The 14413-nt window shown below is 37.2% G+C and overlaps 1 protein-coding gene across 2 annotated transcripts in view; it reads left to right on the top strand.

Moving 5' to 3' along the window:
- TBC1D4 (TBC1 domain family member 4) overlaps nt 1–14413 on the top strand; it is a 98252-nt gene that overhangs the window by 56736 nt on the left and 27103 nt on the right. For both annotated transcript variants that reach the window (XM_053971064.1, XM_053971065.1), the window contains exons 3-9: nt 1085–1174; nt 4338–4442; nt 6991–7123; nt 8855–8946; nt 9723–9833; nt 10592–10711; nt 14206–14280. In XM_053971064.1, the coding sequence (XP_053827039.1) occupies nt 1085–1174; nt 4338–4442; nt 6991–7123; nt 8855–8946; nt 9723–9833; nt 10592–10711; nt 14206–14280 (726 nt within the window). The remainder of the gene's footprint in view (nt 1–1084; nt 1175–4337; nt 4443–6990; nt 7124–8854; nt 8947–9722; nt 9834–10591; nt 10712–14205; nt 14281–14413) is intronic.

Genomic DNA, 14413 nt, shown 5'->3' on the forward strand with positions numbered 1-14413 from the left:
AGTGAAATAAGTATTTTAGATGCAGTTCTGGATTGTCTGTGTTGGTGATATTTAGAACCTAGCTGAAAAACATGAATATTCTTTCAAAAAGAGAATCAATGAAGACTGCCATGCAAAGAAAACATCTTTTCTTGTGCACGTAAAAAGAAAATACTTCACTTGAGACTTCCTCAGCCATGTGTTTGACCCACTCTCTTTTCGATAATTTGTATTAATGACTTCTCTTTACCAGATGAGTATTCAAACATCTCTGCACTGAAGGCTTCTTCCTTCAGGCTACAATGGTTATTTTTTCTCTTGCCTGAAGTGCATTTCACATCTTTGGAACTTGTTTTGAGAAAATAGAAGGACGCATAAAGGAGGTGACCCATAAAAGGAAAAATCTTTGTACCTTAAAATAACAGTGGGCTAAATGCCTGGATTTTGTCTTTACATTTGTCTTAAGGATCATTCTTGTTTTTATTCTCTTGGGGAAATGATATCTGAAGTGAGAATGCATTGCCCTTCAGAAAGTCACAGCTTATCATTAGTAATGAACAAGATTTAGCTGAAAAAATCTGAGGTCTGTAGAATAAATTCCATGGGTTTGCGAAGCAGTTTGGGAAAGCTAAAAGGTAGCTTGCTGTAGAAGGTACTCTTTCTTATTTGGAATTACTACAAACCAAAAAGTATCTATTATCTTAGTTTCTCAGCTAATCTATGGTATAATTTAAAAACCAAGAATTCCTTTTTTTTTTCAGCTTTTAATTTAGCCACATTGTTTCCTAAAGTTTTTAGTATTGTCTGTCACACATGATCTTTGGACTAAAATAACTTAAAGAAAAAAGGTTGGGGAGGGGAAGAAAAACTGTGGGTTTTCCAAGTAGTTTTTGTTATTCAACTGAGTGTATTGTTCTTGCTGAAATATTCTTACTCAACATGGGCAGAATTACAGCACCCTGGCACCCTTGTTCCTGCTGAGTAAGCTGTTGTGCCAAAAGGTACTGTATGTGATCAAGAAAGGGCAGGATTCTGATATTTTTGTTGCTGTAAATGCTATACTCCCAAGACAGGCATAAATTAGATTTATTTTTCTCTTCCTTAGGTTGGAAGGTTTGAAGTTAACCTCATCAGTCCAGATACCAAATCTGTTGTGTTTGAAAAGAATTTTAAAGATATCTCCTCATGTTCTCAGGTAAGCATTAATAAGAAGCAATATGTAGATCATCAGAAGAAAAGGATTTTATTTGTTCTTCAGGTGTGTTGCCTTACAGGTCTATAGGCAGGAGAAAAAAAGAAATGTAGAACTCTTTTTCAAAAAAAAAAATCCAGAAAATATGAGTGCAAAATAACCAGTCTGAGCTGTGTAATAGCAGCAACTTCAATCACTCATCAGCAAACAAAGTATAAACTATTTCTGCTTTGGGAGAGTATTAAGTATATTTTTGGAAGCAGTTTAATCTCCATTTAGGATGCTCTGAGTGTACTGTTTTTGAGCAGATAAGTTCCTGAAAGCCTTCAGAATGAAAGGAGGAGAGCATCAAATCCACCCTTTGGAATAACCACAGTTCACCTGCATAATTTCTTCTGGAGAATATGGTAATAGGTGTACCTAGGGATGTATAGTAATAAATAATTATTTCTTGTAAAGTTAAATATCAAGGCTAAGATGTTCACTTTTCCATCTTGCTCTTGTTCAGCACCAGTGACTACAGACACTTTTTGGTTTGAGGTCTTTATTATCTCTTTTCATTTGCCATGCCACATTATCACACCAAGCCTCCTTAAACATGATTATTCTAGTTTAAAGTATGCTTTTGTCATTCTCTAAATCTGTGTTTCACCCCCAAGTGCATTCATTTTAATGCTAATAACCAGTCTGCTCGTGCATGACTGGGCTACCAATGCGTAGACAAATTAGGAATTAGGCAATACTTGTAACTCAAGTGGAGTCTTGAGCTACCAACTAAAGGTCCAGGTCCTTAAACTGACTCTACATTTTAACTACAATTTGTATTGCTTTTGGTAGAGGAAAAAAGCTAATGCAAATACAAAATGGGACAGTATCATCAAACAGTGTAGTAACAGCTTTATTATAAATACAAATCAAAATGATCTTAAAGCAGAGGTATAGAAAGCAAAATTTGTAGATGACTTGGGTCTTCTCCTGCTTTTTGGGTGTACTGAAGTGACACTTCAGCTTTAGGTACTGGGATCCTAGATTGTATATACATACTTATAATAGTCAAACAAAACAGGTTGTCCTAAGCGGGGACAACCTTTTGTCTGCTGACTTTAAAGTATGGTGACCAGTAAGACCATGGAAAACCTTCAAGGCCCAGCTTTCCTTCAGGAAAATAACTTTGTACAGTAAATAGTGTCAGGTAATTCTGTGTGTTGGACTTTGGAGGTGTTTTTCACTCCACCTCTTCACTTTCATTTGGAGCAAAGCTTCTGTTACTTTGCATTCTTGAATAACTCAAAGAGGCAGTCATAATACTTTTGGGATTTTTTTTTAAAATGCAAAACAGTTACTTTAGAGAAGTCAAGGGGGTTCTGAGTTCAATAGAAATAAAATACTAATTTGTTCAAGACTAAGCACTGGTTGCATAAACCTCATCAGTACTTCCTTTGAGAACTTGGGGCTAGCTCCAGGGCTCCTCTGTTACAGATTTATAGGGCAGTGATTTACTATGTATTGTGGGACTGTGTCTTAGGAATATTTGTCCTTCCAAGCTTTACAAACAATGAAAAGGAGATGTCATTGCCAGTTTGCATTCCGGATTCTCTTAGTCTGGTCTAATAAAGGTATTTTTTATCCTATAGCTTAAGCATGGTTGAGTTGCTGCATTCATGTAATTATCCACACTCCTTACAATTGTAAAGCAGCTGACATAATTGATGATAAACCTCTGTGTGTGCAGTCTAAACTCAGATATTAAATAGCTTTAGAAGTTTTCTTGTTGGAGCCTTCCCATTGAGGGAATCCAGAACAGCAGAAAACTTTGCTCTTTTGTCATGACCTCTTAAAGCCACCATCTTAAAGAAATGTGATGGAAGTACTGTTGATCTAGGAACATACTGTCCTATTCGTGCTTCAGTAGGGCAAGTGTCACATCTGTCTCCCTCCTCAAATGTTCGCCTGTGGAGACTGAGAGTCAAGGCAGCAGTAGACTTGTTCAGGCACTGTCAGTAAGGAGGGAACTGGCATCTCACCAAACCACCTTTAATAATTATGTTTTATTGCAAAACAGAGCTCAACACTTCACTATTCTATAGATCAACATGTGTTGACATCTGACCTTTATTATTTTATGCTTTTGAAGACTTCATATGTCACAAGAAAATGAAGTCAAGATTAGCTGGACTACAGTTCAACTAATACCATTTGTGTCATCTTAGCAACCCTCTGCACCTCTTAAGTTTTAAGTGGCACAAAAGTGACTTTTGGAATTTTGTTTTTAAAAACAACAGTGTGTAGTGACAATATGTTCAGTCTGTCACGTACTGCATTTCCAATTTTGTCTAGTGTGTTCTCTGTAGTGACAGGCAAGTTGCTTTGCCTCCTCCTCTCTTTTATGATATAGGTGTTTTCTTTGGAGATGGATCCAAGCAGCCGTGTTCTGATTTTTGTTGTATTTGAACTTGAGGGACTAGGTTTTCATTTGGAGAAAATCTGCTATTACCATACTCAGATGATAAAAACATTGGCAAAAGCTGTAACAATAGTGAGTCATGTTCCATGAATTGAGACTGGGAATATAGTGCTTCTTAGGAAACAGCTGTCTTTGATCTTCTCAGTGCTGTTTTTAGCAAGGCAGCATTCCCTGTCAAGCTGTTATACTAAGATCTTGGAAAAAAGTGACAATAGTAATGTGTAGTAAGTCTTGAAACTTCTGGTATGTAACTGAGTGTCAAAGAATTTATTTCAGAATTTAGTTGGAATTCTGTAGGTTGCCATGCATTCTCTTTTTTTTTTTTTTTTTTTTTTTTTTTTTTTTTTGTGTAGTCCTAAAAGAGAAAAGCAAGAGTCTGCTGTTACCCTGATACTTCTCCAATCCTGTGTTTTAGCATGGCTTATAAAATCAAATTTTCACTGTGGAGGCAATTCCAAATACAACCCAGCAGTCTTTAGTTTGCTTCCCTGAAAAGAATACATTCTGGTCCAGATTTATTGCTGTGTTTGGTTTTGAGTATATAAAGATCTTTATATAACTTAAATACAAAAAGCAATTTAAAAATAATTATACTACTGGTAAAATAGAACATTAGGGATATGCATTTATAGTTATTCAAATTTTTGGAAACTATACCTGTTTATAAAATAGTCCACTAATGCTCTTTTAAAATTCTTTTAGGGTATAAAACATGTTGATCACTTTGGTTTTATTTGCCGAGAATCTGTGGAACCTGGGTTAAGCCAGTATGTTTGCTACGTGTTCCAGTGTGCAAGTGAGTCTCTGGTGAGTATTTATTAATGATCCTAACCATTTCATCAGAGCATTTCCAAGGCATTTCCTGAGCAATAGGAGCCTGTTATTCTGCTGTGTCAGCTGAGCCTCAGCGCTCACATCTGCTCAGGTGCAAGATGTCAGCTGTGCCTATGCAAATTTGCAATAGGAAGTGCGAACCTTCTGTTCATACACAGCCATATCCTGCTACTCTGCTGATGCAGATATCAGTAACAAATAGATGAATCTGTATGGGTGTGTGACTGTAAGCATATTTGGGCTCTGTATTTGATTGTAACTCTTCCAATTCTAACTGTTGAGAGACTTGGTTCCCCATTAAAAGTGTAAAGACATGTATTGAATCAGTAGCAAAGCTGATGATAAAACCCAAACATACCCTTCAGGGTAGGATTTAAACTACTGGCTGATCTTGCATGTGTCTTAAGCCTACATCTGGCTTTAGCTTTTCCCCTATAGTCTGTTTTGTTCCTCAGGAGAAGAAAATAGCAGCATCTGATCACAAAAGAAGAAAACCATAGTATTTGTGGATGTATATAGCTATAAAAAAGTATATTGAACTTTGTATAAAGTATGTATCAATTAACTGAAGTTCCAGATATCACTGATTTTACTGATAACAGGTAGCTTAATAGAGTGAGATGCATACAGGAAATAATTTTGACTACTCCATTTTTATTTTAAAACTGTGGCACTTTAAAAGAAGTTTTTTTCCTGTTCTGAAACATGTTTGTTTGATGACACTGGTAAACAGCTACTAACTCTTTCTCATGTAAACTTAAAAATCACTTTTCTATCTAGCTGAAAATGTAATTTGTTAATCCATTGACTAGCTTGAGAGTGAATAGATTTCTGTCACTAAAACTTCAAACAGCTAACAGCACTAGATGTACCATGGCAGCTGAGGTTGCATTTTTGTCAAAATGGAACCTGCTATGAAATCAGCTTTATCATTGCAATAACAGAAAATGTTACGTTTGACCTATTGATAAATCTGGCCATGCATAATTCAAAGGCTTAAGTGGTGTATAAAACCCCCATGTTTTTATGAACCTCTTTGCTTATTTTAGTACTGATACGTGTGGGCATGACCACACTGCAATATGAAATAAACATTCCTGAGCTACTTTCAGATGCAGTCACTCGGATCCTGGTGGCAGTTTGACTCTGGCAGTGCAGAGCTTTCCAGACTCTCCACTGTCAGGCAGGCTGTGTTGGGAGGCTTGTGTATATTTGCTCTAAGCCTACTTACGGTTCTTATATTGTGCTATAGTTCCTATGATTTTAGGGTAGTCATAATGCATATGCTTAGCACTGTTCTGTGGATCTTGTATTGGAGAGGAATTGTAACCAACTTAAAAAACTTACCAGTCCATGTTGTAAGATGGACATTCACTGTTCAATGTTCTACTTTATTGCTAAGAAAAGAAAGTGCACAAAAATTATTGGTAATGCTTAAAACTGAGAGGTTTAAAGCAAACAACACAAGCCTACACATACTGGGACACAAACTAGTTCAAATTTCTACATTCAGGTTCCTTTTCTCCTTTTTTTTTTCTTCCCCCCCTCCCCCAGGTGACAGACCCTCAAAAAAGTCTATATGTTTTTAATGTTAAACTGCATGGTTTTGGTCTCAAGTATTTCAGCTTTCTTCTTCCTGCTTATAAAACAAAGTAACAAGCAGAGTGAGGACCTTATTCTGAAGTAGAATATTGATTTCATTCCTAAAATTGCTTTCAAGCTGCTATCTCCCTCTTTCCTTGCTAATGTTGAGACTGAGCAAACAGCTTTTAATAAGCACTGTATTCCCCTGAAGTACAGAGAGGGGTGCTCCAAGAGCTTTGTATGCCAGGTCTGGGAGCATATTTGAGTGAATGTGGAGAAATGCTGTGAGCTCAACCTTTGTTAGATACAAGCTGAGCTTTTCTAGTGCTGGTGAGTGGGAACATAGCACTGCTGTGTTGGTGGTAGTGGCAGAGGAAAGATCAGGGCAGACTGCAGGGCAGGCCAGCAGTACTTAAGGCTATGTAGTGATTGTGATGAAGCTGGTAGGCAGTCTGGTATCCAGGTATACAAAAGTGAACTGCTGTGGGAAGCTCCTGTCTGGCAGCAGTGATGGGTATATGGGGATTGCTGCTAAAATGGTTTTGTGGTGGGACGACAGAGGTAAAGAGGGAACATGTGCAGTTTACAGGAGAGACTTGAAGCTAAAGAAATTAATGCTTTCTATTTAGCCAGCATATATTCAAGCCAAAAGTTCTCACTTGTAGTTTCTTAAAATAGTAGGTGCTTTCCCAGTAAGCTTGAGTAGCTGCAGTTAGACATCAAAATTACACTGTCTGTCAGAACTTAAAGATGGTGATTATCTACAGAAAAGGCAGAAAGCTGGGAATTCAACCTTGATCTCTTTAGAAAACAGCAAATGGATTTGTATGGTTTTGTCTCTTTTCCTTTAATTGTAAAGCACCTGTCTGAGATGTGATTTATGAATCTTATTTTGTGTGTTTTTGTTTATATACTCTTTTCCCTCCTTCCCATATAGGTTGATGAGGTAATGCTGACCCTGAAGCAAGCCTTCAGCACTGCTGCAGCCCTGCAAAATGCCAAGACGCAGATCAAACTGTGTGAGGCCTGCCCTATGCATTCATTGCACAAACTTTGCGAAAGAATTGAAGGTAGCAGCTGAGTTTATCTTCTGATTATGGTTTGCTGATTTTTCTAGAGGACTAACTTAAACAATGTAAGGGCAGAGGGAAAGTGTCCCAGCATGCAATTCTTACTGTCACTTAGCATTCTCTGTATTTAGGTGGCGTGTTAGCAGTAATGATACTATAGTGTCGCTTCTGTTAAAAATACATACTCTTTCATCATCATACCTTTTTAAAGCAGAGCAGCAAAACCCACCAATCGACCTTCCACTTGTTTGTTGTTTTTTTTTCTCAAGTTGCATGCTTTCAAAATGATTCATAAAAAGACAGTCATGATCAAGAAGGATCTTTCTTTCCTGTGCGTTCCTTCTTTCCTGCGTGGGGTTATTTTTCCTTCTTTGTATTTATTCCCTCACACACTTCAAGATCTATTTATATTATAGGAAAATAAAATATTAAGTTAGGAGATTAATATCTAATCAAGAAAATTAAGACAACACCCTACCTTCAGATATGAATAGACAAACTTTTGTAGTGTCTCTGGAAGTGAAGTATGCCAGAACATATGCAAAAAGTCTTACAAGATAGAATTTTTAAAAAAAAGTTAGGATCCTGTTTTTATAGTCACTCTGCTATGTGTCCTTGCAAAGCTTTGTATGCAAAACCAAAAAGCAAGTATGTTACAAAAAGCAAATAGTCTTGTATTTTCTGGTGTAGTTATGGTGATGCTTGATATTTACAGTTCTCCCATTCATTGAAAGTCACTGTTGCCACTTGCTTCCCTCTGGTGGATGAAAAGCCAAGTGTAAAATCTTAGTGGGGTGAAATTTTGCTAGGCTGTGACTTACAGTTTCCATGTTTAACAAAAGGTATTCAGAAGTGGTAAGGCTAAGCTGGGAAAGTTTTCTGTAAATGATAAACTATAGAGGCTGCTGTATAAGGCATTATAAGTAATTTGAAAAGTACCCAGTATCAAAATAAAATCTCTCTTGGGGCAACAAGTAGAGTAATGTAGTAGTAGTTTCATAAACTTTCTACTTAGTGACTGAAAAACTTGTTTTAGTGTCCCTTTTTTAATCCATCTGCTTTGAGTCTAGAAGTTTAGCAAAATCAAACCTAAAGCTGCATGATTTTGAAAAAAATATTTTATTTGTTCTGATTGCAATTTTTTATGAATGATATCTACCTTAGATGGAAAAAGTCTTCATCTGGTTCAAGGGGTTTGTTTTCACTTACATTTTTGTCACTTCCTAGAATTACCTCTGTGACAAAATGTGCACTTTATGGAGTACCAGAAATTCTTTCCTTGATTCTTAATTTTTTTTCCTACTCTTAATTTTTCAGTTAAAAGCATCTGAAAACTTCCAAGTATCCTATGTATTGATTATCTCATCCATTATAACCTTGATCTGTTCCTTTCCTCCTCTTCTCCCTTACGGTTGTCAGGCTTCCAACTCTCAGTGATCTCTTGGCATTGGGACAGAAACCAGTGGTGGGGTAGGGAGCATGACCTTTACACAGGAGCCAGTCACTTAACTGCTGCTGGTTATACTTTTGCTGCTAAAGAAAGGAAACAAAGCCATGTGGTTTAGCAAAACCTCAGTTATTTTGTATCATGTATATGTTGGATATACACCTGTCATACACCATTTAACTTGGATAAACTCAAAGGCAGGTTTATATCTTCTACTGTCATTTTGGTCAAAAAGTGTTTTGAGAGTTCATTTGAGAATCTTTAATGGTCCATTCTTTTCCTAGGACTCTATCCACCAAGAGCCAAACTTGTAATTCAGAGACATCTGTCATCGCTAACTGACAATGAGCAAGCAGACATTTTTGAACGTGTTCAGGTAATACCTTAGAAGCTGTTCCTCCTAATTTGAAAAACACCATGATAAAATGAACTAGATATTTTTGGTTTTGATTTGTTGGGTTTGTTGTGTAGTTGATCTAGAATTTACTATTTTTCCACCAAAAATCATACTGAAATAGCATGCTCCAACTTAAACTCATGTGTGATACACTGCTGTTGGAAAAGTTTTATTTCCCAATTTTGCTGAGATAGTCTGTGTTCTTATGTAGACTTCATTTTTTGTTCTGAGCTTAGTTTATCACCTGTAAACATGTTTCCCTGCTTGAAAGTGATGTGGGAGTAGGCTGAGAGCAGGAGGGACATGCAGGTATCAGGAACATGTCCAGCATTTTCAGAATTTGTCTTTTCTGACTTACTTAGGCACAATATTCTGGTGTAAGCCAGTGTACTCTAGTGGATGAAGTATACAATGATTGAGGTTTCCAAAGGCTGTGCTCCTGTCTGGATTCCTGAAGAATAGAGTGGCTTGGTTTCCTAATGCCACTTAGAAGGCTGTATAATAACAGTCTTAGAAAACAAAATGTATGGGCATAAGGCTCCCTTCTCTCTACAACCTGCAACATTTTTCAGTTTTTATTCTATCTTGCTCAGGAGTGTGAAGGCACACAGACAGAATTGCAATTCAACATAGTAACAGTGCACTCTGGTGTTTGGTGTATCAGTATGTTAATTTCAAGGAATACCTAGGTAGGAAGGAAAAATAAGCAAATCATGACTTGAAAGACAAACTCCTTTCTTTGCTGTTACTGACAGAAAATGAAGCCTGACAATGACCAGGAAGAAAATGAACTTGTGATCTTTCATCTCCGTCAGCTCTGTGAGACTAAGCAGAAAACGCACATCCACATTGGTGAAGCACCGTCGGTAAAGCTTGGTTTTATTATTTAATATTGTTTATTACTACTTTAATATTTTTTATTATTCCTCTTCCCCTTCCCAGACTATTAATATGCTGTTTTAATTACTTGTAGGACCACTGCTAGATTTGTTCAGGAGTACCAGAAGCTGGGTGTTATAATTAAGAAAGGACTGTACAGGAAAAGGAATCTGATGTAATTTATAGTGGCTTGCCTGGGTTTTATAAGTTGAGGAGACATGACAGGAAGAAAGACAACCAATTCATTTTATGCCTGTATTTCCTTATAGTGTGAGGATAACTCTTCTTTTTCTCTCTTCTTTGATCCCCACACGCAAGCAATAATATCTAGGAAGAATAGGAATGAAGAGAACATCAGTTTTAGTTTAAACTATGAACTTATCTTGCAAAGGAAATGGGCAACAGTACTGTTAAATTGATATGCTTTTACGATATAGTCTTTGGGATGGAATGTGCCTTTAACTGTGGATTTGCTTATTTGTTTGTGAGACTGTTTTGGTTTTTGTTTGGGTTTTTTTTTGTTTTTTTTGTTTGTTTTTTTTTGTTTGTTTTTTTTTTGGGTTTTTTTTGGTTTTTTTTTTTTTTTTTTTGAAGGAGAGTAGTATGTTTGTGGTGGTTTTTTTTAAGAAGGTCAAGGGTATTTTGTTTGTTATGTAACCTGGTTCAGTTCTAGTCTTTGGAAATAGTCTTCACAATTAAAAAAAGAGTTGCCAAAGCTGAATAGTATCCTTGCTCATTTCAACAGGTCATTTCTAACAGTGCGATTCCAGAAAGCACCACCAGTGGTGGCCGGTTTAAACTTGACATTCTGAAAAACAAGGCAAAGAAATCCTTGACTAGCTCTCTGGAAAATATCTTCTCAAGGGTAAGTTTAACAACTCATTATCATCAACTGTCCCAGATATCCTTGACAGTGAAGACCTATCAGATTTTTCTTTGTTTTGTCCTCAATATGATAAATGCTTAATGAAGCAATATCCCTGCTGTGAAATCTGAGAGTTACAGCTGGGTTGATTGTGACTTAACTGTACTAGAAAGTTTACTGTAAGGCCACACATATTGAGGGGAAAAAAGGACAAATTTCTGAATAATGAACATTCATTGTAGGTGGCAAGTGAGCTAGCTGAATATTGTTGGATGTGTTGTTTCAGAATAGAATTCAATCAGGATGGTTGCATGATCCCATAAAGAGACGTTATTGGTTTTGTAAAGTGTGAATAAATGTGCGTGCATATATGGGAAGTCTCTCTATTCTGAGAAGTAATACCTTCCAGCTCATAGATAAAATTGTTCATGTTAGGCACTAAGAAGCTTTAGAAACTAGTAACAAAGTTCCTTTTGCAGGGGAAAAAAAAAGCAATAGTCTTAAAAAGTGAGTTGATCTTCATTTTAATGTTTCTAACCAGATATGATGTGAAATTACAGATAATCACTGAGACTTTCTTACATTAAGTAGTCTTTTGGTAAAGAAGTCTGAATGGCAAGTTTTGCTTAGTGTCCTCTGCTCAGAAGGGTGAGTCAGAGGAGGCATATAGAGAAGTACCTGAAAAAGGCTGTGTGCCTGTGTGTCATTACAGAGGAAATGTGATGAGCTGAGTATGGGATAATTTGGACTGGTGACATTAAGTTCCTTCTACTAGTAACTTCAAAAGCACTAAATTGCACTTGTCCTGCAGTTTACCTGGACATGTCATAAAGTAACCTACAAATGTAGGATGCCATGGATGTTCGCTATAAAGGAAACAGAATACTCTTAGCCAGAGAGAATCCTTAGAATTTACAGGTAGGTGTCAATTTGATCTAGGACTGAAACTAGCATTGAACTCTCCTGGTCAAATTTGACCTCTCTTGTGTAGCAGCCTTTACAAACTAGGGACTTGGTCTGAGTATGGAGAAAGAGGGAATGACTGTATGTAAAACAGAGCAAAAGAGTGATGGCAGTCAGAAAATTCGGGTAGTTTCAGCAGTTTGGAATATCATCAAATGGTGACAGCTACAGTTGTGCCTTTGATGTGTCTGGTTTCTTTTCCACATCTAAGAAACACGTGACTGGCAAGTGATCTAATTCTAGTGGTGGGTCACTAACCCTGCGGTGGCTGTGAAAGAAGTCATCACTGAAATAAAACTTTTACAGCCATGCTGGCACTCCAGTCATGTCAAGGAAAAGTCATTTGGATGAAATACACTGCTTAAATTGAACAATCTCTGAAGGGAAATTTCTTATAAATAGATGCTAGGAGGTTTTTGGTATAGTATGTTTCTTCTCATCAGGGCCACTGAGACATGCTGCATATTATCATATAAGGCTCTACCACAGCCCATGATTGAAGTCCCCTTCAAGAGAAGGGAACACCTGAATCTGGATTAGGGCCATTTCGAGTTTGCTGTTTATGAAGTGGATTTGTGATTGTGAGAAAGGTCATCTCATCTTTACCTTGACAGTACAATAGATCTGGAACAGCAGTATGTTGCAGTGAGTCATGACACACATAGGGGTTCATCCTTGCAGATCTACCTAAAGGTTACACAATACAAGACCAAGAAAAATTACTTGGAGTGCAGCTCAGCCACTAATTATTTGTTTAAAGCAGGTACATACAAGTGTCTTTGTGCAGGTGTGCTGTGTATTATGCGCATACATGTGATACACAATGACTGTTTCAGTAGTTCTTATTCTTCATCAGGCTATTACAACAAGCTTCACAGATCATGGTTAATTCTTAAAGGTATTTAAGCACTAAATACCTCTTGGTGTAGTGGGTTTTCCCTCCTTAAGCCAGGTGCAGATGGTATTGATGCAATAGAGCTAATTATGCATGAGTTGCTGTCTTTATTTAAAAGTACATTTAGTAACAGAGAGACCAAGAAAGAACTTAAATTTGTTTTGTTTTGTTTTTTAAAGTGACATTCAGCATCTTTTTATAAATAAGATAATTTTTTAAAAATAAGAGCTAGAAGTCAGTGTAAGTTGGAGAGAGTTTTAAACAGCCTCAGTCTTAGGAAAGTTAGAAAGAAAGAAGTATGTAGTAAACAGTATCTAGGAACACTTTACGTGGATGGCTTCTTAGCTATGTAAATAGCATCAAGTGACATTTCAAGCCATTCACTACTTGCCTTAAAAAACATGTTGCCCTGGCTTCACATAGTCCCAGAGGAATGTCACTTCTTCACTTGTTTGTTTTGCTGGACTGATCTTGTTTTTGAGAGGTTTGAACCAAAAACAGGCTTCCTAATGAGATACCTCAGAGAAATAAATATAACCTTTCTTTGACCTCTTGAACAGATTTCATCCACTCTATGCTGCACTAACCTCTTCTGTTGTTGTTCTTTCTTAACCAAAAAGTCCTTCTTACAGTGCCAAAAGTGTGCATTTTCAAAGATAGTGAGAAACTTCCAATTTATACTTTGCTCTTGGCTTTTTTGGAGATTCAGTGAAGACATGCTTCAGGCAGAGTATTTATTGGTAATGCACTTAAGTGGGATAATGTACTTAAAGGGCACTCTAAGTCTTGAAAATAACTCCTACCAGGAAAAAGTAGGCTAAATAAATTCTGGTGATGTTGACAAAACTTCCCCTGGAGTTGCAAGCATACCAAGAGGAGCTCTGTTTTCCTAAAACCTAGGCTATTTTTCTCCTGATAAAGTACTGAAAGCAACTTGCTTCAGCTGTCAGAAGTGTCCAACAGCAAACATAACCAGGGAGTTAACATTAGGAGTGAAAGCTAGTCAAAAGTGTTGTGGATCTATTTCCTTTTCTTGTGAAACTAAAGGACTGTTAAAAATTCAGCAAAGATCCTTTAGCATAAATTCCTAGCAAATTTGCATCAGGTTTATCTGCATTATAAATGAAAAGTCTTGTCTGGTGCTATTTGGCTGGATTTGCTGCCAAGAGAACGTTTCTCCCCAGTTAGTTAGTACTTTTACTCCTCTTGCCCAGGTGGACTTAATTTGTCTGAAATGTTTAGATACTGATAAACTGTATCTCATGGGACTGTAGTGTGTCAGATGCATCCATCAGGCGCAGTGCATGCACAGTACTGAAGTCTGGAGTTTTTTGAGCTCAGCTATTTAAACAGACTTAGTGATTTTTCCTCAGAAGTGTCAGGAAATACTCACTTGCTTCAAACAGTGGGTTAAAACTCCTGGGAGCAATGTGGGAGAAGATGCAATTTGGCCAGCTAAAGCTAAATGTCACTTTTTGTAAAGTCCAGTGCTTGATGCACAATCTTTGGTCTTATGTCAGACACATCACATGCCTGAACTGTCCTGTGTTCACCTGTGCAGGTGTTGCCATCTTTGCCTAACCTTCAGAAAAACAGGAAGAAGACCAGATTAAATTTCTTGCCTTTTTTCTCGCAGGGAGCCAACAGAATGCGAGGCCGCCTGGGAAGCGTGGACAGCTTTGAGCGCTGCAGCAGCCTGGCTTCTGACAGAGTACGTAAGGAGCTTAGCTTAAACTGACGCTTTCGTACACAGCTGTCAGTGGAGCGTGAATACGGCACTCTGCTTTAATTTGAAGGAACTAGAACAAAGCACATCAAGTTACAAAACTCAAAGATGTTTCCAC

Source organism: Vidua macroura, chromosome 2 (genome assembly GCF_024509145.1).
Source record: "Vidua macroura isolate BioBank_ID:100142 chromosome 2, ASM2450914v1, whole genome shotgun sequence".
Taxonomy (NCBI): Eukaryota; Metazoa; Chordata; class Aves; order Passeriformes; family Viduidae; genus Vidua; species Vidua macroura.